Below are 26,376 nucleotides of genomic sequence, written 5' to 3' on the forward strand. Positions count from 1 at the left end.
TATATTCTGAGTAAAATGTATACTTGACAGGATGTGGCAGTTTCTAGGAGAGGCATGGTCTTATGAGTCCTTTACTGCTGTATTGTATAAGTCATAATTCCAAATCCATAATCCAAAAACTCATACCTTTTGCAGAGAGTCAGTCATTTCATTCCAGTTTCTGATAATAAATATATTTCTTCACTACAAAGATTCTTATTACTAGGAGCTTGGTGTCACTCGCAAGCAAAATTGAACAGGCTGATGTTCTGATGGGAGAATGCGAGAGGGTTGTTACTGTGGAGCAGCACTTGAAACTGACACACACACACCTTTTTTTCTGAACGACTTCAAACACCTTGTTTAGAATTGGTGTAAAAAATGCCAAACTTTGTGGAGAATATTTACAAAACCATTACCAAATGTATGCATTACTCTTAGATCTTTATCAGATTGACATTTTGCCTCTGTTTTTTCAACATTCAGAAACAAATACAGGAGAGTGCAATCTTGGAGACAGTCAGTCTTTTTGGACCAGCACAGAAAAATTTCCATTTGAAGTTCCAAGTCCTATGAGTAAAGAAAGGATTTTAAAAAGTAAAGTTGGTATTAGATAATTGTGGTAACTTGGGCTTAGTTTGAAAGACTATGTACGTTTTCCTAAGATTTGTTCAATTTAAATACTGCACAATATGTCTTTGGTATTTTTAGACTGGGACAGTGAGTGATTCCCTCTTGTCTGACATTCAAAAATAAACTGGATGTAGTGTCTATCAGTTTTATGCTTTAATAAAAATGAGAAGAAACTATTTAATACAGGTGCCAACTGTTTCTTTTCTAATCTGTTTAAAGAGACCTGCACATGATGTAGTACTAATCTATGTGCCAAATACAGTTGGAAAGACATACCTTAGCAAGGTATTTAAATGTATGTTTTGACAACCTGTACCCTGATAACTCATTGAACACTTCTTGAAGGCCAGAGCTTAATATATTGTAGGTCTCTGTCCAGGACTTTCTGCTGTTGTAACAGATGTCTGTCTTATTTTTTTGCATCACTGCAGGAGAAAAAATTCAAGACTTTCTTTTTTGTTGTAAAGTTAGCTAAAAATCTAATAGTTGGGTACCTGGTCCAGTTTCTCCCCCTTTTCCAAATCCTTGCATCACACAGATGCAGCATTTTTTTAGTTTTAAGCTGGACAGATCTCTAGCATACTGTGGATTTTGGATGCATATTACATTTCACCAGAAGCTGAGAACAACAGGCTTTTAAATTTTTATTCTGCTGAGCAGAGAAGAATATATTCCTGGATAGCTGGTTGGTAAATTCTTCCAGCCTTGCGTATGCAATCACACTTCATGTATGCCTGACTTTCTCATATGCATATATGCCATAATATTACGCCAATTAATATGCCAAATAAATACAATATATTAATATTACACCAAATAATATGCCAAGATATAATATATTATATATATATACATATTATATATATGCCAATATATTACATATATGGCACATACACATATATGCCATAATATTAAGTAGCTAATGTGCACTTGTAGCAAAGCTGAAGCAAAAAATTACTATTTTTAGTTTTAGCCTGTTTGTTACAGTCATTATCTGATGAGTTTAGGGGCTTTAAAAGCACAGGAGATGATCAGAGGCTCAAGCTTGACAGACCAGTATGCGACAGTGTTGAAGATCTGATTCTGCCACATTGATGTTACAGCCAACAGAAAACAATGGGAATACTTCTGTAAACTGCTTCTGTGATTCAGTGATAATAAAGGAAGCAAGCCATTAATTTTTGAAAACAGAATCTGTACGCTATTTTCTAACTACTCAGTCATTATCAAACAGTGTGGGAAATCAAAAACTACAGGCCTTTTCTTATAATGTTTTGTTCACTATGTAAGCATAAAAATTTTCAAAGGGAAGTTTCACTGGCATAAGAATCTTTTGTTGGCACTTAGGCTAACGCTCCTCCTCTATTGATCCCCTTTAAAATACGCCCTTATAAATACTTTGGGATCTCTTGGAACAGCAGTCATGGTGCTCATTCTGCTGACCAATGGAGAAATGAATTTTTCTGATTGTTCGGGTAACTCTGTCCAGCACTGAATTTGAAGCAGAGGTTTAATATCTCAACTGGAAGCAGAATAACCACACCAATGCAATGCTACGCCTGAGCTATTTTAATCTGTTTCTTGAGGTACTTAGCTTAGGCATTTACTTTGCATTGCACTGCATGGTCCTGACATAACTTGAAGCAACTATTATGGACTGGAAGTGAGCATCTGAAAAGAATACTTAGAGCTGTATGTGTAAGTGAACAGAGTTTTGTTTGCTCTTGATATTTTTATTGAAGATATTGAATTCAGCACTCGAGGTAAAGGTAAACTTCCTAAGTAACTAAAAGTTGACAAAAGGGAACATATCTATTTTCTCTTTCCTTAGAGAAGGGAATTGATACATCTGAGGCAAACCACTCCAGAGTGTAGGCCACAGGTTCTTTTCTTAGTAATCTGTGGCATATGGCTGAAAGAATAAAATTAGACCATTAGGATTGAGTATTTTTATTATTGTAAAATAAAAGAATCCCAATGACATTGAGTTAATTAAAGGAAAATGCACAATTCCATTATGAAGAAGAGACCCAAAAAAGCCAAGTATAAAAATCTCTGAAATTAGATTTTCCTAAAAAAAAACCCAGATTCCTGTGTATCACTAAGTAATGTTTTAAAACCAAAATGTGACAGAGTTCTTGTTGCTCTGTTTTTGATGGTCAGTTATTTGTTCAATAGAAAAACTTGTTTGGATTATTCTTGTTTACAGTTAGGGTTACCAGTGACCTTTCAAAATGTATCCCACTTTACATTATTTCTTTTTTTCTTTTCTACTTCTTTTTCCTCTAGAGTGTTGGTTTTAATCTCTTCAGTAAAAGTGGATTTACAACTTGTTGTGCACTTCAGCCATGGATTTTTTTTTTTTTTTTTTTGTTTAGGGGGAATAATACAATGTTTTGTGATTTTTGTTGATAATTCTTCTATAATGAGAGTTTTTTGAACTAATAGGTAGTTGGCTATCTGTCCTGTTTTTCAGGCTACCATAAATCTTAGTCATAAGACTTAACTTAAACCCTATAAAAGTGCTATGATTTCAGACCAACTGAAAACCATTTACAGGCAATGAAGACACTTAAAAGGAATAATTTCCTTGGAGATTTCAAGTGGTATAATATCTTCGATGTGACTTTTGATGTTTTAACCTGTTGCATATAGGCAAAATTCAGTTTTATTTGATAGATGCACGAGGGAGGAGAACTTGAGGGAGTAGGTGAAGTGTTGAAAGTGGCATAAAGACAGGTCTAGGCATTTATGGCAGGTTGGAGACTCAAAGTTATAGGTACTTTGGGTAGGCTGGGCTCTCTTCACTGGGATCAAAAGGTGATTCTAAGTAGTCTTGCCCTTGGAGGAAGTCCTACTTGTTCTTCTGTGCCTGTGAAGCTGCTAAGGGATGAGTCAGGTCTAGCTCCTACTGTGATGCTGGGAGGAAGCAGTAAACTGGATTGTGAGGGCAAGAACAAGTATTTGCAGGGGAAAAGAGAATTTTTTGACTGTCACTAAGAAAAGGGTACATGAAACTGCTTTCTTTAGGTATAGTTAGATGTGGCCATAGGGAAACATGAGTAATTTTATGCTTTGTGCTGTAGCCTTGAAAATAGTATTTGCACAACTGGGGTAGCTGTGAACTGTGGGAATTAATGTGAAAACAAGAAGTTAGAGAAAGACAAAGAGAGCTGAGAGGTTCTTGAGCCAGGCTTCCTGGAAAAATTGTAACATGCAGCTATGTGGGGCTTACTTTCCGCAGGTGCAGTTCCACAGAGTGATCTGTTTTAATTTTGTATATGGTTAGGGTTTTCCTGTCTTTTTAGTCTATTGCATGCTGTTGTAGTTAATCTAAAATAATGCTAGAAATAGGAGAACTACTGATATTTTTATTCACAGAATCATAGAATCATTTAGGTTGGAAAGGACCTTTAATATGATTGAGTCCAAGCATTAACCTGACACTGTCAAGTCCACCACTAAGCCATGTCCCTAAGTGCCACATCTGCACATCTTCTGTATAGCTCCAGGAACGGTGACTCAACCACTTCCCTGGGCAGCCTGGTCCAATGCTTGCTAACTCTTTCAGTGAAGAAGTTTTTCCTAATATCCAATCTAAACCTCCCCTGGTGCAACTTGAGGCTGTTTCCTCTTGTCCTATCTCCTGTTACTTGGGAGACTGACCCCCAACTTGCTACAGCCTCCTTTCAGGTAGTTGTAGAGAGTGATAAGGCCTCCCCTTAGTCTCCTTTTCTCCAGGCTGAACAACCCCAGTTCCCTCAGCAGCTCTTCATGAGACTTGTGCTCTAGACCCCTCGCCAGCTTCGTTCCCCTTCTCTGGACATGCTCCAGCACCTTAATGTCTTTCTTGTAGTGAGGGGCCCAAAACTGACCACAAACTGAACACGGTATTCGAGGTGGAGCCTCACCAGTGCCGAGTACAGGGGTATGATCGCTTTTCTAGTCCTACTGGCCATACTATTTCTGATACAAGCCAGGATGCTACTGGCCCCCTTGGCCACCTGGGCACGCCACTGGCTCATATTCAGCTGGCTATCAACCAACACCCTCAGGTCATTTTTGCTTTCCAGCCACTGCTCCCCAAGCCTGTAGTGCTGCATGGAGTTGTTGTGACCCAAGTGCGGGACCCAGCACTTGGCCATGTTGAACCTCATACCATTGGCCTCAGCCCATTGATCTAGCCTGTCCAGATCCTTCTGTAGAGCCATCCTACCCTCAAGCAGGTCAACACTCCTGCCCCACTTGGTGTCATCTGCAAACTTACTGAGGGTGCACTTCATCCCCTCGTCCAGGTTGTTCATAATGATACTGAAGAAAACCGACCCCAATACTGAGCCCTGGGGAACAGCACTTGTGGCCAGCTGACAACTGGATTTAATTCCATTCACCAGGACTCCTTGGGCCTGGCCATCCAGACAGTTTTTTACACAGTGCAGCGTATGCCCATCCGAGCCACGAGCAGCCAGTTTCTCCAGGAGAATGCTGTGGGAAATTGTGTCATCCTTTCATAGGGTTTCTGCTGTGTTTCCAGTTCTGTAATATCTTATATGAATATACACAATTTGAAGTTACTCTTTTGAATGTATGTGCACCTGAAAGCTACACAGTATGTTCAAAATGTGGTGATCCTTGCTTGGTCTAACTTTCATATCCAAAGAACCGAATTTGTGGCTGTTGTATTAACATAAATTTCTTCTGAGAGTTTGTAAGATTACGAAATCAAATAAATAGCGATCTGTGACCAGAAAGTTCTAAAAATATGCAATTAGATAAAACTTTAAAAGAAAATGTGGAAAGACATAGGATCACTGTGGACCCCTCCTAGTATTTTATAGTTAGTTTGTTAAAGAGGGAAAACATATAAACATGGACTGTGCTTTTAGTCCTTGGTTTTTTCCTGTTATCAATTCATTGCATTTTCCAATAAACTAAATAGTTCTATGGTGTGAAATAAACTACTTAGAAAATAAGTTGGGAGTCTTTATGGCTACTACAGGTGGTATTGGAAGCAATACTAAATGACTTATTAAAACTTATGTTTATAATAGCTTAGCTTTTGTGACTTTCTGTATGAATATGTTCTTCCTGTGAACACTGAAAGGATGTGAAACTCCAGGTGGTAGACTGTAATTTCATACTTGGCGAAGAATGGTTCTCTTTTAGAGTAATCTAAAAGTAAAAATGTTCCTTGTCTGACTTTTTTTTTTTTCTTTCTTCAGAAATTGAATTCACATTAGCGAACAGTAGAAGTAGAACATGAGAGATTATTAAGTTCTGACCCATCACAAAGTAACACATTTCAGTTGTGAAAATATGAAACAGGACTTTGAATCTGTCAGGAGGAAAAGGAGATGAAGTACATCAAAAGGATACATCTGCCATTCCCTCATACTCTTTATAACTTTGCTTATGAGTTCCAAGGATTTGGGGTACAGGTGGTCTTACAGTATAATGAATTAGTAGTGCCTTTTCCTTGCCTGAACGCGTGACAGAAAGGTAGTTTATGATACTGTGAATTCACTAGTTTATTTACCAAAACATAGTCTACTGGAGTGTGCATTATGCATGTTATCCCATTGCAATTTTCTTGTTTCTGTTCATATTTCAATCACTCCTTCATTAAAGTTTCCATTTTCGGTTTCTATTGTATTCTTTTGGGAAGTATTTGCACCATGTGTAGTTTTTAAAGGGAGTTACAGGCAATTACCAGTATGTATAAAAGATCTTCCTTACAAATGTAATCAGTTTGATTATAAAAGATGTTTCTAAAGCATGTTTGTAAACCATGTTTGTAGAGCATGTTTTGCTGAAAACTTTCCTTTGCCAGTTGTTAATTATTTTTCTTAATTTGTATCATAATTAGCTCCTTGACACCCAATAATAATGAACTCCCACACTACACTATAGGCATTTTACTAATGGAAACTTTTGAGATAGTCTGTTCTTCAGAGCTGTTTTTTTTTTTTTTTTTCAAGTACACTTGCAAGTATATTTGATGTGCTGGTTATCAGCTCTGTGTTCATATTCCTTTTTGGCATGGCCCTTTCTAACCCATCCTACTATTGTGAATGGAAAAGAGCAGTTCAAAAATGAACTTCCTAGGCTAAAGGAACATTGAGTTTGTGATACTAAAAAAAAAAAAAAAAATCACTATCGCTTGGGGTTTGTCCGTGCTCTCATTTAATATAGAAGTTCTCTGAGATTATTTCAAAATATACATATGTGTGTTTTCTCTGTTTCCCTCATAGAGGCTGGTGGCAGCCGTACTTTAGGAGATGGCAGGACACCTGCCACAAGAAGATTTGGAGTTCTAGAACCAGCCCCAGAGCTTTCCCCACATGGAACATCTGCAGTGCCAAACTCTAACTCGTATTTAGTAAATCTACATTTTCTGTTAACATACAGCTGCTATATTTGTTTTACTAATGACAGTAGTCATTAGATGCTTTTGTATAGTGTTTCTAGTGAAAGCAGGTTGCTAGGAGCTGAATTAATTTTAAATAGTTATTTGAACCTTACTTTTTAAAAAGTGCAAATCTGCCTATGGGTGCAGAAGGGAAGCGAGAGGTTGTTTTCTTAGGGTATGTGTTCTGCCTAACATTCCAGTCCTTTATAAAAGTTGCAATTAGTACAATGATCTTCATACAAGGAGACATAAATATGTACATATAGGAAAATCAGCACTTATAGTAGATGCAGGTTTTGTTGGGAATATATTCCCAACGTATCTGAAAGAGATATCTGGAGACACCTTGGAATTTCCCAGTTGATAGCTATGGATTGAAATGCTGTTGCAATTATGGAATATCATCAATACTAACAGGATTCAAAAACAACATCATAATCTGTATTGCAATACCAAAAGTAGTCTTTGTTTATACAGTTTAATTTTATAGTAACTTTGAAGAAACGAGCTAGGGTACAAATGAGTTTTATCAAAACAGTGGGTTTATCTATTGGAAAGTTCTTTGGAATAATTATGAATTGGCTTTCAGATTGTAATATTTTAATTAATATATGTATGTAGGTAGCGATCACCTTAAATTTTAACTGGATTTTTATTTCCCAAAAGCAGTGGTGTGTGTCTTTATCTTTTAAGTTCAAGTCCTCCTCTCATATGTGTAATACATATGTCTGTGTAAAGAAGATGAAAATTGGTTGACTAGACTCTCCCATTTCAAATTTTGCCTGATTGACAGAATTTTGGTTGGATCTGTTGGTTTTCAGCAGCAGCTGCTCAGTACTCTTGTGTATTTGCAGGCGCCTCTGGGAGCCTATAAAGCTTTGTGCACTGTTGCAGGGAGCTGCAGTATGATACAGGTTTTCCCCATCAGTGTCAGCTCTCTAAAATGTGATTTTCACCGTTTTTTTGTTTCCTGATCCTTGCAAAAAAACCCTGTCACCTGCTGGCCTGCCTTCCACTCTCCTCCCCTCCTCCATACACTTTAATTATTCTTAATGCCTCTGTAGATGACTTACCCATCTGTTGTGAATTCTGCAATTAATTCTTAATTGAATGCGATGAAATATTGTGTCTTCAAGGAACACTGGAGCATATTTCCATCTACAAAAATGGTAGAAAAGAAGAATCTAAAGGCATCTGCAAAGGCTGTTCTAATTGAGTTTAACATCAAAGTGCTTTTCTTAGCAAATGCCACAATAAGAGTTTTGGGTGGAGTTTTGAGTTTGCCGCTTATTAGTAAAAGGGATTTACCTGTCCTTGCTTATGAATTACATTTGTATCTTGATGACAAAACCTTCAGCCACTTAACCCCTGGCTACATTTTGTCTTGTAACTAGTAAAATAATACTCATTTTCTTCTGTAGCCTTTAGAACTTGACCTTTTTCCCCTAACGGTATCTTTATATGGCATATATAGAAGTGATTAGAAACATATACTAGATATTTTAGAGCTGGGAAGGGTTGGGAATACAGCCAGTGGTCATAACTTCCTTTGTGGTGTTGCTCTTTTTATTTTTGTGTGTGTTGGTTTTTAGCAGTGCTTGCCATCAGAGTATTTCTAATGCTGTGTGAAGCCTTCTTGGCTCTTACATCAACAGCCCAGTGAACAAAAAATGTTGTCTGTTATCCAAAAAGTACTGATCCTCAAGAACAGCAAGTGTAACAGCCTAAGCTTCTTGAGATTAAAGAAGCTTTTGCATCTCTTCCTATTCAGGTTGGGCAGTCTCAATTGTTTCAAGTTCTTGAAATGATAGTGGCTAAAATTCTTGGTCTAATTTTTCTTTGCTATTCTTTACTTGTACAGGAAAATTCACTGATGATTTGTCTTCAGATAGTAAGGGTGATAAAGCTTCTGTATGGTCTGTGAAGGAAGAATGACTAAAGACATTGCATACCTTTTTTTCATTAAGAAATTTGATAGTCATCAAATAAATCTGACACAAATATTGGGGCATACACCTTTTCCACAAATTAAAAAGAAGAAATAAAAAGGAGATAGTATGTTTTTCAGTAGAGCTATTGTACTTCTGTTGGCATTTCTGGATGTTTGCTGTGGATTTATATGGTTCTAAAGAGTAGATTTTTAGGAGTGGTATAAAAAACGTGCCTCAGACTGGAATTTTGGGATTTAAAGAGTTGGGTTTGAGGGGGGTGTTGGTCGTTTTGGTTGTTTTTTTTTTAAAGTTCTTTGGATAGAGTAACCACTCATCTCCAGACTTTAAGGATTAAGGTGGTAAACACTTGGGCTCTTGTTTCGTTGTGACCTCTTCAGCTGGCACAGAACTTATTTTTGGATAAGATCTTACCAGACCCCCAAGTAATTGAAAACTGCTTGTCTTGGGAATACTTTTCAAGTGGTGGTTGTAGAAGACTAGTTGATAGGAAGACTGTGTTGAAACCTAGGACTATCACAATCCTTCTTATTGTCATGGCTTCCATCCTGGAAAATATCAAAGTGATTCAGAAGGAAAGGGAGTATTTGTTTAGCTTAAACAAAACAGAAGAAGAGTCAATTTGACAGAATAGTTGATTACAAATGCATTGGTATAAGAGAAAACTGTGATGTTAAGCTGAACTAGAACTGCCTTTCTGGAGGCTTTTAGAATACTCTGAAGAAGGATCAATTTTGCAGAAAAATAGCTTCTACCATACCTATCATTATAGGCCGATGCCTTATTCCAAGCAGCAAAAATAAGTGACTTTCCTGATTTTTATTTTTTTTCCCCCCTTTTCTCTTTTGTCTCTTGGGATAATCTTTCCTGTTTCCTTTTGTGGCTGGTAAAGAATTCTGAACACTTCTAAGTCAGCATCTGGTGCTGACAGTGACTTTTTCTTTGAATAAGAACTGGTTTAGTTTATGTGTGTTTTATTTACTGTGAAAGAAACCTTCTCCCAACAGGCCACAGGCAATCCCAACTGTAAGATATATCAAACACTCAACAAAGGAATGTTCTACTTGTCTCCTACTTGGATTACATATTTCATAAGGATGTAATGTATCTCAGCTCAAGTTTAATCCGTTGTATTTGCACAAGGAACTTAGCTAAAATCTGCTGAGAAAGAGAAGAGTTTGCATTTAGCGATGGTTTCTCACATACTCGATTCCATCTACCAGATTCCAACCTTAGGTCTCAGCACAGCTCCTTTAAATATGGTAGCATGATTTTAAGCGATACATTCAAGGATATTCCTTTGTCCCGGAAACTTGTCAAGTTGATGATTCTTTGATATTTTACTGGGGAAACCACTGTGGGTGATCTTGTGGTATACCATTAATCATCTTATGGAGACTAATTCAGATCACTGCTCTGAGGATCAGAGCATTAATTCTTGCTTCTGTGGCTGTCCTATGTAAAATATTGACTATTTAGATGAAGATATGCAAACCAGTGTAATATTTTTCCATGAGTAAAGAGGGAGATAGCACATCCATTCATCATGAGATGGAGTCAGCTCCTGAAGTTAATTTTCAACACCAGGTATTACTGCTCTGTCTGTCAATTCCCTCGGATCAACAAATAATCTTTAATAGACCTTGTTACAGATCTTTCCTTTTCAGTGTGACTTTTGTGTAGACCACGTTAAGTAAAAGGATCAGCAAATGCAAAATCTTACATTCTGGAGAAGATAGAGGCCAGCTTCTGGGTTGGGCATATTTATAGTTATGAGAAGTTCTGTGTGTTAAGGAAATTCAAGCAGATGATGATGCCCATAGCCAGGTCATTATCTGTGGCTTTCTCTTGAAATAAGGTCACACATAGACGCTAGATGTACCAGAGTTTTGATTTGCCTTAGGAGTTTTGTTCTTTTACTGTTTTTACTAAAAAGTAACTGCCTCCTTTCAAATGGACATATGTAAGATATGACTGCTCAACCTGTTGCATTTATTGAAGTCTCTTGTGCAGCCTAGCCAGAGTAATTTGGGAAAAAAAAAAAAAGACTGTGAATACTGTCACTTTCCATCACTTCTAGACCAGTAAAATTAAAACCATCTCTAGTAGAGTATAATAATCTAGGAAGAGTACTTAGTATTGCTTTTAGGGACATTTGCCATTAAATCAGGCTTTTATTTTCTTGTTAAAGAGTATTCTATTTTCCCTAAGTATTTCCAAATGGCCCACTATGCTAAAAGGAAAGATTGTAGAGTGTTTGCAGGATCAGAAATTTTTTTTATCTGTTGAAAAGCTAACAACAATGTTATATTGGTGCTGTTTGAGAAATGTGCCTCAGACTGTGACCTGTGATACTTTGAAAGAAACTTCCATTAAATATTAACGGGTGTTGCAGAGTTATTTTAGAACTCGCAAAGGATTTTTTTGGTGTTGCTTTTTTTTTTTGTATGCTTCCTAGAATTGGCCTTATATGTGATGTAAGCCTTAGAAAAAAAGACTTGAAAGGAACTAATAATACTTTCATATCTATAGCTGTTAAATTCATCCACAGCCATTAAAACACCCTAGCAATGGTCACTCCTGTTTTGCTGTTCTCACCTATTAAAAACCCAGGTCTTTGAAAAAATTACATTCTCTTGTTTCTGTTGCACTGAGCTCCAGTCTTTCTTATTTTCAAACTGATTTTACTCCCAGCAAGGGTGATGATGCTTACTGTTCTTGCTAAGCCCTAACTAGATGTAATTCAAAAAACAGTAGTACAGACCATCAAATCAAAACTGTTTTCAGCTCTGCTCCTGTCATGCAGCATGCTGCATTCCCTTTCATGTTGGCATCATCGGCGGGTTTAATAAGCATCTCTTTTCCATCATCAGTCTTTCAATGAAATGCAAAGTAATATTCTACCAGAAGAAAACCCAGTCAGTGCATTCTTCCTGGATGAAGCAAGACGTGAACTAATCTTTTTTGAAATGCTTTCCAGTCAGCTCTGCACACATCTGATAATAATTGTATCTAAATCATGTTTCTGTAGATTGTTTTGAATTGTGCTCTCACAAGACATTGCAAAAACCTCTCTAAAGTGAAGATAGGACATGTGTTGCTTCCCTTTTATTTGCAAGGACAGTTATCTAGTTTCTGTAATTATACTGAAAAAATGTAGTGTATCCTTGGATCAATGTAGGCTGTTAGTTGCATCTGTGTTAGACTCTAGGTGCACACAAGAGATTTGCTTACGTTTTCTAGTATTTTTGCGGAAACTTCATTTAAGTTAATTGATCTGTAGTTCTGTGGTTGCTTCTTTTTGATGAAGCTAAATGTAGGCACGAATTTGATTAAATAGTAAACGTAGCTCAGTGAATACAAACAGTCTGAAGTTAGTGGATGTGGTTGCCTTAACTTGCATGTGTAAAGAGAAAAGAGACTGTAGAGCCAGCATCTGAGAGAAAAGGCTCTCTGAAGCATTTTGAGTATGTTAGTGAGAATTAACATTGCCCCGTTTGCCCTGATGCCTCTTCTGCGGTAAGACAGAGCTGCAGGAGTTACTGTGGTGTTTCTGATGAGGTAGGATCAGAATTTTTGTACTTTATGGCCTACCCATCTTTTTGCTTTTGGCTGTGTATATGGCCCAGTAAGCATGTCTTTTGTTTCATTATATTGTCAGTGGTTTGTAGTAGAGCTCTAGCAGTGATCTGATATATTAGCTTAGGCAAGTTATTTTACCTTTGTCTACCTTCTTTTCACTGTTTGTTTTATGTTTTATCTAGAGTTGGGCCGTCTTTAGCTCTGAGCTTTAAGTGGCTTGCAACAAGTGTAACTTTTTTGCTGGGACTATAAACAATTCTCAATGATATTGGGCTGTCAAGGAGACTTCTGAGTTATCAGCATCCTTAGATATGGAAAGCAATGAACTGCCAAGGGCTTCCAGTGTTTTTGCTGCTGGGACCTGTCAAGTGCCCACGGTGGTGAGAGCTCCAGGGACCATTCCAGCCAGCGAAACAATTTGTGTCACTGTTTCTCCTTTGCAGCTAAGATTTTTGTTTCTTTGTTATTCAAAGACTTTGGTACATGATTTAAAAGGTGTGAAAAAGTTCGTCCTCTCTGCCATAGATACTAAAGAGTTTTTCAGTGACTTTTGTGTTCATAAAATGCTTGCTCATCACTGCGAGACCCAACTGCTGTTGCAGTGTTTGAGATAAGCAGGAGATATGAAATAATCACAGATCATGAACATACATGCTCGGTTGTCATAGCCTCAAATACCTGATTCTGAAACTTGCTCACCTGGAGGCTTACTGTGAGACTTTTCCACGAGGGAAGAATTAAAGGTTAAAATAGGTAAAAATGACTGAATGTTGAGGTACTGAGGTTCGTCCAGGGTATCTTCATGGGAGAGACAGGGAGCATGTGACCCTGTTACTGTGGCATAGGTAAGGAGTTGTCACCTGAAAAATTGTATACAAAGTAGAGAATTTGATGGCTTTGACTGACTAATTGATATTATTCTAATAACACTCTGAAATTGGGGCATTTTATGTGCGTATTTCCTGTGTTAAAATGGGAAAGAAGATAGTTGGCACAGATCCTAAAGTTTCTCATGCTGTTGTGAGAACCGCTGATTGGAAGAGAATGGGCCTCCTGCAACTTTCCCACCTTTTCTTCTTTCTCAGAATCGTAAGGATGAGTATTTCTAGTATTCACAACTTCTTTACTATGTTGGTCATTTGTACCCTGTAGAATAATATTAGTGTCTGCTACCATCTGTAACTTCTTAGCACATTCTTCTTACCTTCCTTTTTAGGTGTACATCCTTGACCCCTGGACCTAGCTGTGATCGGTTTAAGCTACATATCCCATATGCTGGAGAAACACTCAAATGTAAGTTAAAACCTGTTGTTATTGCATCCTGGCCTTTCTTTCAGTAACAGTGTTCTATATCACTTTAAGTTTTCCAGTGTGTCAAACTAATGTTATGAGTTTTGAGATACCTGTGTTTGTTGCTTTTTCTTAAAACTTCAGCTCAAAGAACATGCAACTGTAACAATATCTAATTTTTAAGATAAGTTTACAGCCTTCCTTGGTACTACAAATTTGAAAACGAGTCCTAAAAGCCAAAAGTCACAAATCCCCACCTTAACATTTCTAATAGTGTTATGACTAAGACAATCTCGTGACCATTTTTAGACTGGCTTATCATTTGTATTTGCTTTGTGTTCTTTCCTTTTTTCTCTTTTAGGAAGAATTCTTTATTAAGCTCCAATAAAAAAAGTCAGTCTGTTATTTTATTAGGTATCTCTAAATAGTAACTGGTATAATTGACCAGATTAGAGGAATGTGACTTTGGTTTTTCTGATTTAGTGGTGTGGTTAAGTCTTCCTTACCTGTGGAGGATATGTAGATAGCTGGCTTATTTGCCCACTCTTCAGTTAGTCTGTGTTTTGATTCAAAGGATTAGAATAAAATTTGCTTTTGTATGTTTTTGGAAGATAAAATACAGTTTTCTAAACACATGAGTTGCCATAGTCTGCATATGAAAAATGCTAAGGTAGTATTGTTTTTTATCTCTAACAAGTGAAATAGGAGAGAGGATGAAGAATTTCAGATAAAGTAAAATATAAATTTAGACTTAGGACAGCACAGGTGAAATCACATCTGGAGTACAGTACTGTGTCCAGTTATGGTCTCCCTAGTATCAGAAAGGCATGGACATATTGGAATGAGTCCAGCAAAAGACCACAAAGATGACTGAGGGACTGGAGCATCTGTTGTACAAGGAGAGGCCAAGCAAGCTGGAGCTTCTTGAAAGAGAAGGCTCAGGTCAAGTCTTATTAATGTGTATAAATACCTGGTGGGGGGAATGAAGCAGATGGAGCCAGGCTCTTCTCAGTGGTGGGCACTGAAGGGAAATGGCCACAAACTGAAATACAGAAAATTAAGGTGTAATATAAGAACTTTTTTGCAATGGTGGTCAAACAGTGGAACTGGTTGCACACAGAGCTTGTGTATCTCCATCCTTGGAGATACTCAAAACCCAACTGGACATGACCCTTAGCAATCTGTTCTTGTTGAACCTGCTCTGAGCTGAGGGGTTGGACCTAGGCAGTCTCCAGAGGTGCTGGCCAACCTCAGCTGTCCTGTGAGTTGTGAAAATGTGCTGTCTGGAGGAGCAAGTACTTGGTGTGAACAGAAATGTACAACATTTAAAACACTAACTGCTTTGATAATATTGGTTTAGACTGCATCATACAGATGCTATAGCTCTCTAAGACATTTTAAATATTAAGAATGTCGTTGTATTCCTTCTGTAGTAGTTTTCCTTGTCATTATGTAGGGCACTGGAAGCCCTTCTCCTTTATGAACAGAAGTCAACACAGTTAAACTTCTGATAATTAGAAGAACTTTAAAGCTTCCATTTGGCACTTAGAAGGAAAGTTGTCTTTCACAGAGAAGTTGGTCTGGAAGTTTGCTCACGTTTTCAAGATAGGAGCTAGGCTCATGTATCAGTCTACTATGACTATTTTATCTATTGTAAAAGTATGAAATCATGGCTCAACAGGCTTCCTAATCGTTCCTTTCCAAAAGATAAAAATGAAATATTAAGTCCTAGCTAGAAATTATTTTAAGGAAAAAAGATGTGACTATGCATTTATTCAGAATTTTCAGTAAGTAATGGAGCCAACTACCCCACCAAGTAGAATTTTTGTCCTTATTTAATTTTTTTTTTTAAAAAATGTGATATTGTGTAGCAGGCTCAACTTTTTGAGTCTTGATGTGTCCTGCAATGTGAGGTAGATTGTACTTGAGACTTTTTTGATGACTATGATCATGATCAAGATACAGTGAAAAGAGGCTTCATTGGATGACATTGGACTTTAGTAAGTCATTTATCACCATGCAGGACCCTATTATTACATTCTGAGAGGTTTAAATCTTTACTTGTTTTTAAGTAGAGGCTAGAATTGTTCCTGATTCATAAAGGAAAATCAGTAGATTAAAATGCCATATGCGAAGACATAGACATACATACTGTACTAATATACTAAATGACTGTAGTCCTGTTAACATACCTAGGAATATGATTATGGACTATTCATTAGATTTCAACATTGAGAAATCAGCTCTCTCTCCCTCCCCCTCCCCCCCCAGTTCTTGTATTTTGAATATCACATAAGCAGTTAAACAAAACAACAATAATGCTACTGCTCTTCTCCACCTTCAGCAAACCCAAACCACACATTTTAACTATGCTGTATATTTTAACGTGACCAACTGAAAGTGGTGTAAACAAGTGTATCTTTTTTTGGAGGTACCTAATAACAGAAGTGAATTCAAGTAATAATAATCTAACGATCCTCTGCATTTCAGCATTACGTTTGAAAACATTGTACATTGTTCAGTCTCACGTCATGTGGAATAAATAGTGAAGCGAGCAGATTCAAGAAAGCTTTGATAATTTTGTATTTAGATCTGTAATGATGGCAGGGGAAGGCAGCCATGGTGTGCAAGAAGAGATTTGTAGATACTTTGTTATAGGCTGTTGCTAGATATGTTATCTTTCAAGGGCAGAATATTTCTGCAAAGGAAAGTTGCGAAATCTGCCAGAATAAAAAGATTGGCTGAAAATGTTCAGGATCTGTAGTGTATGGTCTTCATTATGTGGTGCCCAATACAGGCTGAAGTGTGTAGTTCCTTTGTGGTTTGTCTTACATCCTCTTTGCAACAGATCAGATCTTTGCATATCATCAATCATAACCGCTGCCACTGCAGAAATACCCTAGTATGAATCCTACTGTGTTGAAAACTGTTGGTATGCTACTTTCGAGAAGTCTAACTGCACAGTCACAATCCTGTTTTCCAAAAGACCAGGAAGTTCACTGTTTTTTTTGAAAAGGGGGAAAGTATACTTGCGGGCAAGGCAGTGGCTGACTACCTGTAGTGTAAAATAATTGTTTTGTTAGCTTCGGTAAGATGTTTATCCTGTGAGTTAAGAAAGGCTTGTTGGTCATTTTAAGACATTTTCTTGAGATCCAGTTAGCTATTTAATTGTGGTTTTTTCAGATGTCACATTCACCTTACTCTTGCATGTATTCTGAGCTGCTGAAATGTTACACTGAACAGTTACTCAGCTGTAGACAGGAACCTTGGAGACCTTGTGGATATCTGCATTTTTATACTGGAGAAAATATTATATCAGTGTTGGAGATTTGTTTGTCGTACTAATCACACTTCAGAAATTTTTAAATGGTGCTTTCAGAGAACTGCTTTTACTTTATTTTCTTCTTTAAGGGAAACCATAAATTTTGCTTTTGCATGGCCAGAATGGTTGGAAAACTTGAGCCTGCTCTTCCTAGACTGTCAATTAAAATCTGAGACAGCTGTATTGTTTTTATTAGTTCATCCAGCATTCAGTGCTGCTACGTTAAACTCAATGCTTTTCTTTATATTTGAATTTTTCGAAGCTCTTGATAGGAGTTTTAACTCCAAGAAAATTGACTGCAATATCCTGTAAGAGGTTGAATCTGTGTTCCAAGGACAAAACTTATTCTAAGCATCCTGATGTGCAGAGCTGTCCTTTATTGCTAACTGGTCAGCCTTATCTGCTGAGTAGTTTGTTATCCTTTCTGAGAGAAGTATTTGTGTATTTTGAGGTGAAGTATTTTGTAACTCTTGCAGAGTATTGGTCTTCCTTGCTAAAACATCAAGGCAGATGTCACAGAAATTGTCAGGATAAGCAGAGTTATAAGCTGTAATAGTCTTTATGGAATAATATTAATAATTAAAATACAACATTAAGAATCAATTCCTTGGTCATGGCAATTTTCTTTCAGCAAACCGTGGAATCTCTTGCTTATGGTTTTACATTTTCACTCAAGCTTTCACTGCTTCTTGCTACTAAAAAAGCCTGACTGTTATTGTTTTTTGCCTGTGCTCTTCACATTTTCTTTTTCAGGCATTGATGCCTCCCTCCCTCTCTGTCCTTGAGTGCTGTCATCTGGAATTTCATGGTGATTAAACAATGTGTTGCCCTTGTGATGCTACTGTTCCCTGTAGCCTCTTGAACTCTAGTATTTTCATCTTCTGTCTGATTTTCACTGTTTTTATGTGAGTGGATTACAACTCAGGGTTCTACTGCCACCACTTTCGTTTCCTTGATCCCAAAGAAGGTTTCCTTTGTCTTGTTTGAAGCTTAGTTTTTCTTTTTTTTTTTCTTCTGATTTCTGTTTCTTAGTTTCTTATGCATTTTAGTTATAGGACATAGAAGGGGGAAATCACAGTTTTGCTGCCTGACTAGTCTAAGAATATTGCTCATAATATACGTACAAAATTTCATCTGCTTTTATTCCTGTAATGGAACTCTTTCAGTAAGTTCATCTAGTCTTCCTGTGACTTTCTACTTTAAGGAATTAATTAGAAACAAACAAAATGATAAATAAGGAAAAGAGCCTGACCTCCTTGCTGCCCTTTTAAAAGCTGCTTTGCAAATCTGTTTATTGTGCCAATAAGTGACTGTAAAAATAATTTTACAAGTTATTGTAAGATTTAAGATTCTTGTAACGAGGTTGCTGCAATGCGTGTGTCAGTCTTCTGCGCACCATTAGGTTATTTTGCACTGGTTGTGGTTTAGTTGAGGCTCTTGGCTCTTGTGGGAATGACTTCTTGGTCGCTGTAATTCAGATTATACTTAGGTGATATCATTACCTCTATGGTAAGTGTATTTTTGCTGGGTCACGCAAAGTACCAAAGATTTTTCCGGGCGGTATGTTTTCTGAAGTTTTGCTGAGTCTTGCTTTACGTGGCAGGAGTAATGAATCTTCTTGCTTCAGTAACCTATTTGTTATCTAATGAATGTGCCTAATGGGAAACATCAAGAGAGAGTCTAATCTTTCTATTACATTTATTTCTTCTTAGAATACAAAGTTGACAACAATATTTTCCCCCTTTGAATAATCACTTTCTTCTCGCCTGGGTTGTTTGGGGTTTTTTTGATACTTTTCCTTATGTTCTGGACTTCACTTGAGCAAGTAAACAAGAGAAGTTTTTGCAGGTATAAATCTTAAATAATGTATTTCTGCATCAAGAGAGGTGACCTTACAAGTATCTATGTACAATTGTGGACTTACAGAGTTTTAAAGGATTTTAGGTTAGGCCTCCACATTGGTATTACCATAGTGCCTTCCTGTTTTGTTCTTTCCTCCTTTCTTGTCCCGTTTGGGCTGCAGTTACTGGTGATGGTTTACAGTCCATTTGCTTGAATGTATTTGTCCTTCACTTTAGCCTTTTCTCACCTACCCAGTGTCTCTAACTGCTCTAGCATTGTCTTTAATTTCTACCAATATATTATCCTCTCTTGTATTATCTGTTGTTCTTATCTTTGTCCTCTTCAATTCTAGTACTAAAATTTCTGAGAAAGCAGTTGCCTGGCTACAGAAGTGCAAGTCACTAAGATTGTCCCGCTGGCTTCTTGTTCAGCTTGGGATCCGGTTCATTTCCTTTTACTCCTTTTTTGCAGATTTGCCCACTTTAGAACAGAACATAATTTCTCTTTCGGTATGCAGGGTTTTGTTTCGGTTTGTTTTTTTTTAATTTCTCCTACAATGGCATTTGTCAGTTGAGCTTAAAGCAAAAAACCCCCACACCTGCAACCCTTTGCCAAAGAACCAAATAACCATCCTGCAAATTGTTCCTGTATCTTTTTTCTTTTATTGGAAAAGTGGGAGTTGATTCACTTGCCTAACTATTGGTGTCTAACTCTGTTTGAGGTTCCCTAGGGTATCTTGCTTGGCCTTTTCAGCTGCTGACCCAAAGGGCACTGATCTCTCTGAAAAACCTTGTGTTCATAACTGCCATTGATGTGCCCTGAAGCATCTCAAATGACACTATACAACTTAGTTAAACTGAACCAAGCTCATGGAGACTGGGTCCTTTGCAGCTTTGCATGCAGTAGAGTGGCTAGGATTTCTTCTTTAAATCCTTTCATACTCCTGACTACACTGACTTAGTATTGTGGTTGCAGATTGTAGTGCATAACAGATTATTTTTATACCTGTAAAGACAATTAACAGTGGCTGGTTTAGGTAAGAATTTATTTACAGAGGGGACTGATCAGTGTTTTTTCTCCACAATTTATGTGGTTCTAGAAGAGATAGATTAGCATTCTGAATAGATGAATAATATAATTCTACTTACTATCTTTTGCTTTTTAATATTCAACAAGAGCAGTTTCTTTATTTTCCCCAAACAGATTCTGCACAAAGGATTGGTCACTTGCTTCAACACTGCTCCCTATTATCTATGTATGCATTTCATGATCAAGTTGCATTTGTATTTTTTGTTTGTTTCTTAAAAATCAAATGGGTTGATTTCTTTCATATGATGAATTCCATTCAGATTGGTCTTATTCCAGGCTGCAGTGGACACAGGTGTTTATTCTAAATACTTAGTGCTGACTTAGAAATTCTTGGGGTCAGAAAAAACTGAAGAATATAGACATACTTTCACAAGTAGAGTTTAGGAAGCTAACTGATAACGTTGCTTCCTAATTTTGCCACCTTTAGGTAATCAGGGATATTAATGCTGTGGCACTCTTAGTATAATATTTTTCAGTACTACCAACTTTACAGTATGATTTTAAAAAAGAAAGAAAAATACCCTAAAAAGGAAGTTATCATGAGAGGAAAAACCGTATATAGGGTAGGCCAGTGGAAATGAACTGTAAGGATTTAAGAACTTTCTCAGTTTCAGAATTACACCTAACTTGCTTGTAGTCAATCCTTTCTGCTTTGTTAGACTTGATTATGCATTTTGATAGATGAGAAAAGAACAGCATCTCTCTCTGTTAAAAGAAATAATAGATTTAATTATTAATATTTCTGTCTTTTTGTCTATTGGGAGCATATTAACTTTTCTTTTGAAATCTTGTTAAGTAAAATATTTCAAAATTTAATGCTGTTTGCCCAAGGAAAGAAAAAGGAAGAGTAAGTAATATTTTGGGGTAATGAAAAGCAAAAGATGTATAATACATCCTTTTTCTTCTAAATTTATCTTTCACTCCATGGCTTTAACTTTATTGAAGTAATTTTCAATTCTGTAGTAGTATTTAATTGGAAATGTAATTCCACTGAAGTAATTATTGGCTAGTGTATCTATAGAAATGAGATAAAAGCAGTCCGAGTGTGAAGGTTTTGCTTCCCTTGTTCTTTCATTGGAATGGTCATGGTCAGTAGCACTGTGGAAGGTCACGCAGTTTGCCTTCTGTCCAGAGAGTAAGAGCAAACAGAGTTGAAACATGTGAGGAACTAAGTATTTGTGCTCAAGATGCAAGAAAAATGGTATTTGTTTGATTTACGCGAGAAGGGGAAAAGAATGCAGGACTACATTGATTTTTTGGTGGTTTTACTTTCAAAATTGAAATGCTAACCGTTCTCAAACTCTAAGCACAATAATTTTGCAAATGGCTTTATTGGTGGAAAATTTTATGGTTTTACCCCAGCACAATTATATTTGAAGAGGGTAAGCCACAGGTAGTATCGTGTAAATATTAAATAAAGTAGTTGTTAAAAAAATGGCTATTTCTACTGGGTTGGGACAAACTGGTAGCTTGTTATTCAAAATATTTAACACCTTGTATTTGGTATGCTTACTGCAGAGACCAGCACTAATATTTATGTTAAGTAAAACCAGATTTGCTGTTGCGTTGACCATTGTGATTGTTTAAATACCTTTTATTTGAGTGTAAAGAAGCATTTTTTATTTACGTGTCATAGCCCTGCCAAGCAAACTGTTAACTGCAGTTTTAATTTCTCTGGTTTGTGGTATTTAATAAAAACAAAACTCAGATTTAGGATTGATTCCTTTAATCTTTAGTCTGATTTGTAATGGTGTATTTTTGTTGAGAATATATATTTTATTAAAATAGCTCATGCTCGTAGTTGTGAATAGGGTAAACTCATTCCTTGGTACCTAAGCTTTCTAGAGTTAAAGGTGTTACTTTTTCTGTCCTAGTATGGTAAATTAAGCAAGGCATAAGAGAAACCATATGGAAGGGGAGAGGATGGAGAAGAAAAATTACAGAGACCAGGGTGAATGTCTAATATGGTTCAAAAAAAGGTTCTTTTTTATTTCCTTTTAGTAACTAGTTGAATGTCTTTGGATTCATGACAGAAGTGAGACTTACTAGAATGAGATTTGACTGAAGGGATGCTTTTTTTTTCTTTTTTAAATACGTGAAAAAATAGTTCTAAGGTCAGATCTTACAATCTTCAGTAGTAAGATGCTGCATTTAACTGATGGTCTGAGAACCACAGATGACAGAGAAGCACTGCTCTTTCCTAACTGTTTACATTGAAGTAGAAACACCATTTTGTTCTGAATTTTTTTGTCTTTATTGTTACCCAGCCTGTGTGAGGTTTGATTGTATCAGAACAAATTAGGGTTTACATTTGCATAAAAAAAACTATGATACTTCAGGAAAGACAGTGTTAATGATTCATTAAATTATGTTTCTGGTTTAGTTAGAAAATAAGGTCAACAGCATGATTTTTTTAGGTTCCATGGGGTTGTAAAATGTTTTGAGTATGGTCTCGGCACTAGTGTTTTGTGATTGTATGATTAACAGGCACTGAAATAATACTTTTATTTATTTTGAAGCTTAGAGAACCTGTCAGCCATACTGAATATTGCCTTTTGGAAAATGGCTATACTATAGGAAAAATAATCTTGGAATACACATTGGCTTTAATGCTGATATATTTGGTCTCAAAATGTCTTTTGACTTTAGTAAAAGTGACTGGGGAATTCAGATTTGAGGCATGTTTATCCTGGGCAAGTAGAAGTAATTATAAGTAACAGTAACAGGAAGTTAAATATCAGAATGTTACTTTTCACTCTGGATTCTGTCCCTTGTACTGAATAGTTCTGTGGTATCAGTAGGTCATGAAAACTTTTAAACCCCAAATATCTGCATAGTTGGTCACTCACTATGCATAAGGAGTGATGTGCCACTAGCATTCAGTGGAAGAAGGGGTGTGACAGAAGGTAATAAAGAGCTATGAGCATGTGAGAGAGGTAATAGATTGGCTTGCCCAGCTGCAGCCATGACGTGCCTGACCTCAGCGTGGTCACACATCTCACACCTGAGTGGTCAAAGAGGGTACTGTCCCCAGCTGTCGGCCCTGTCTCACAGCAGGCATCACTGTATGGGGTACGCAAGTGACCTGAACTCGGAATTGTAAAAGTTTACCACCTATCATGTTAAACTAATAATGCCAATTTTAATTTACTGTCATACTTGAGCACTGCATATGATGATGTTCTGGGAGCTGCTGTGAGTTGTCTTCACTTCATGTTACTGTAGAGCTGAAAACACCGAGAAGAAAAGTGTAACACAACAAAAAAGAGTTTGTACCTTCTTGAACCTTCACATTACACCTAGTGTCACAGCTTGCTGGAGGTTCGCCCATTAATGTGGAGCTTTCGGAGATGAATACAGTTTATTGCCAATCTCACTTATCTAAGCAGAGTCTTGGAGCTACCTCGTGATGTAAGGTTCTGTAATAGTTTTTTACTAACCAAATTTGGAGGTATAACACAAAAATATGCAGTTATTTTGATCCTTCTTTTATTCTAAGTAGCCTTTTGTAATATCTATGTAGTTGGAGTGCAGCTCCTAGTGAGCTGAGTTGTAGCTGTGTGTACTCTGTTTAAGCAGGAATGCAGAGAATGAAAAGCATGCAACTAGCAACTGCAATATGAAAAGTGTATGTTAAATGACCTACTTAGCATCACATAACAATATGGGAAAAACACAGATAAGATTCTTCAGAGTAGCATTGGGCTACCTAAGTCACAGGCCAAGCTTTTACATTGTGCTGTGTTCCGAGTTACTCATAATATGCCTCTTTATCTATAAAGCAAAGCTCAGTCAAAGATTGTATTTTAAGGTTCTATCTCATTCAACACATAACGTCAAGAGCTGCCTGCTCTGTACATAGAAATTGGTGAGGTTGTTGTAAGGCATCATACATGGAAAAAAAGGATCGAGTTATAGTGGCATAGAACTATCCAGTCTAGTAAACATCAGCTTTTCTAAATTCTTCATTGCTTTATTACAGTTTAAGCAGACTACTAATTATTTTCTCTTATTTAATATATGTGCATTTCCTGTTGCAATTTTATGCAGTTTCCTCTAGGATTGGTGCCTGTTTTGTTCTTCTTTTAAATGAAATAAAAGATTGATTTTATGTTGACTGTGTTGGATATTCTAATTGGCAGACCTCTGCTTTTTCTTGCACCCCACACTTAACGCATGTTCCTGACATTTGTGAAAGGAAGGCAGGAGAGCAGACAGGAGGGACCCACACTGTGCTCTACTGGGTTGCATGGTGATTGAGTTCATGATTTGGAGCAATACTGTAGAGCATACCTACCCCACACTGGCTGTTGGCTTTTTGGTCATGAGCCTTCATCCTCTGCAAATTAATATTTATGGTATTCTTGCTTCCAGCTAGAGCCAAGATAAGTTTACAAAATATTAACAATTAAAACTGTCATGTTGAATGTCTTGCAATTGCGACGTCACTGAGCCAGCAATGTGGCTCTGTAAGATTTGTTCATCTAATGCTTTCCTCCAGTATTGCATTCATAATTTTTGGAGAATAAAAAGTGGTTTAACTTTCTCTGAACAGAATTGTTTAGAAGGCTTACCACACTGCTTTTACTTTGCTGTGTAGATTTCAAACAAGTGGTAACACATAGTAGGTACTGACTTCTTTATTCTAATGCCTGGTCCCTCACAAACCTGCTTTATGCAAAAGCTCAGAGTTATTCTTTCATGTCTTCATAAAGAGGAAGGAGTGATTGGGAGGCAGAGAAGTAATGCTAGATACTTTTTTTTCTCTTGAATGGTGCGTGTTTTACCTAAAAGCCCACAAGCAGATGACCGCCTCTTGACCTATACGAACTCTGAAGTATGTTTACTAGTGAAATAATACAACCCAAATTTCTTTGAACTATGACATCAGTAATTAATTGTGTATCTTGTGACACTGGCAAGATGAGAAGTCAGTGCCAAGCTGCAATGAAGTTTTATATTTTTAGTTAATTTTAGTCTCTCTATTTAAATGTGTAATACTTCATTTCTCTTGGCCAGAATTTGGATAGTTGGAATGGTTCCTACTGAACTGCGTATTCTCCCTTCTAGGAGTTGGGGGTGGCAAGGAGAAGAGGGAGTAAGTGCTACTAAGTTTTAAAAGCTCCAGTATTTTGAAAATCCTGATCTTAGTAGTTTGCATTTGACTTTAACTTAATATGCAAAACATGACAATCTAAATGTGGTACTTTTTTTTTTTTTTTTTTTAAACAAGATCACTTTTCTAACTTGATGTTTTGAGGCAACCCTCAATAGTGTTTCAATTGCCATTTGAGATATGAAGCAATACTGTATTTCACATTTCATTGCTTGCAGAGGAGGAAGAAGCTGTGCCTCAGGAATTTGACTTCATCCCCCAAAACATCTGATGCTTATCTTGCATGTGAATTTTTGTAAAAATTATATGGATATATACATGAAATAGATTTAATGTAGCTATCAAATTTTGTATTAAAATATGTATCATATGTACAATATTTTATTTATTTATAAGTACATACATAAAAGTCCAAACAATATTTTCATTTATTACTTTTCAGGGGATATAATTTTCAATGCTCACTATCCTGACCTGCCACCAGATTTTATCTTTGGAGAGGATGCTGAATTTTTGCCAGATCCTTCTGCCTTGCATGTAAGTAATTCACTGTTTGAGAACCTTATACCATGCAAAGAGAGTTGGCTTTTTTAGAATAGCTTCAGTAACAGGAATTTGCTAACAATGCAGAATAAATAAAAAAAGCCACCTTTTACCTCACTGTTATGTGAGTATAAACACTTGGTCTTCTATCATGATGTAAAGTTGAAACTATAAATGCAGGTTTTTAAAAAGTATCTTAATCAAGGCAAGATGACATTTACAATAACTATTCAGAGTATCTCTAAAAAGATGTCTATTTAATATCTGACCATCTTAAAACATCTGTCTCAGAAAAAAAGGATTGATCAATTGTGTCTTTAAAAAGCATTTAGTTCTAGAAAAAGTAGCATAATTTTGTGCAGTGATGTAGATTTTTGTTTTCCCATGAGGAAGGCTAGAATCAGGTTGTATGTTGTTGGAACCGGTGCATGAAAGAAAGCTATCTACTCGTACATGTTAGTGTTACCATAAAGACAAAGAAATGTCCTTTTAAAAGGTGGGATAAAGACGTCCTTAGTTTTCTTTCTTTCTTTCTTACATTGTTCATTAATGGTACTTCTTTTGGGACCGTTGCTTTTCTTCTGCCTAAGCGCAGAACAAACTTTTTGTCCTCTTCATTGGA

General features: G+C 36.7%; 1 protein-coding gene across 1 annotated transcript in view; it reads left to right on the forward strand.

The window, feature by feature from the left end:
• Nucleotides 1-26,376, forward strand: part of BABAM2 (BRISC and BRCA1 A complex member 2) — a 175,031-nt gene that overhangs the window by 8,897 nt on the left and 139,758 nt on the right. The window contains exons 3-4 of the mRNA XM_074144601.1: nucleotides 13,769-13,845; nucleotides 25,654-25,748. Coding sequence (XP_074000702.1) covers nucleotides 13,769-13,845; nucleotides 25,654-25,748 — 172 coding nt within the window. The remainder of the gene's footprint in view (nucleotides 1-13,768; nucleotides 13,846-25,653; nucleotides 25,749-26,376) is intronic.

Source organism: Numenius arquata, chromosome 2 (genome assembly GCF_964106895.1).
Source record: "Numenius arquata chromosome 2, bNumArq3.hap1.1, whole genome shotgun sequence".
NCBI lineage: Eukaryota > Metazoa > Chordata > Aves > Charadriiformes > Scolopacidae > Numenius > Numenius arquata.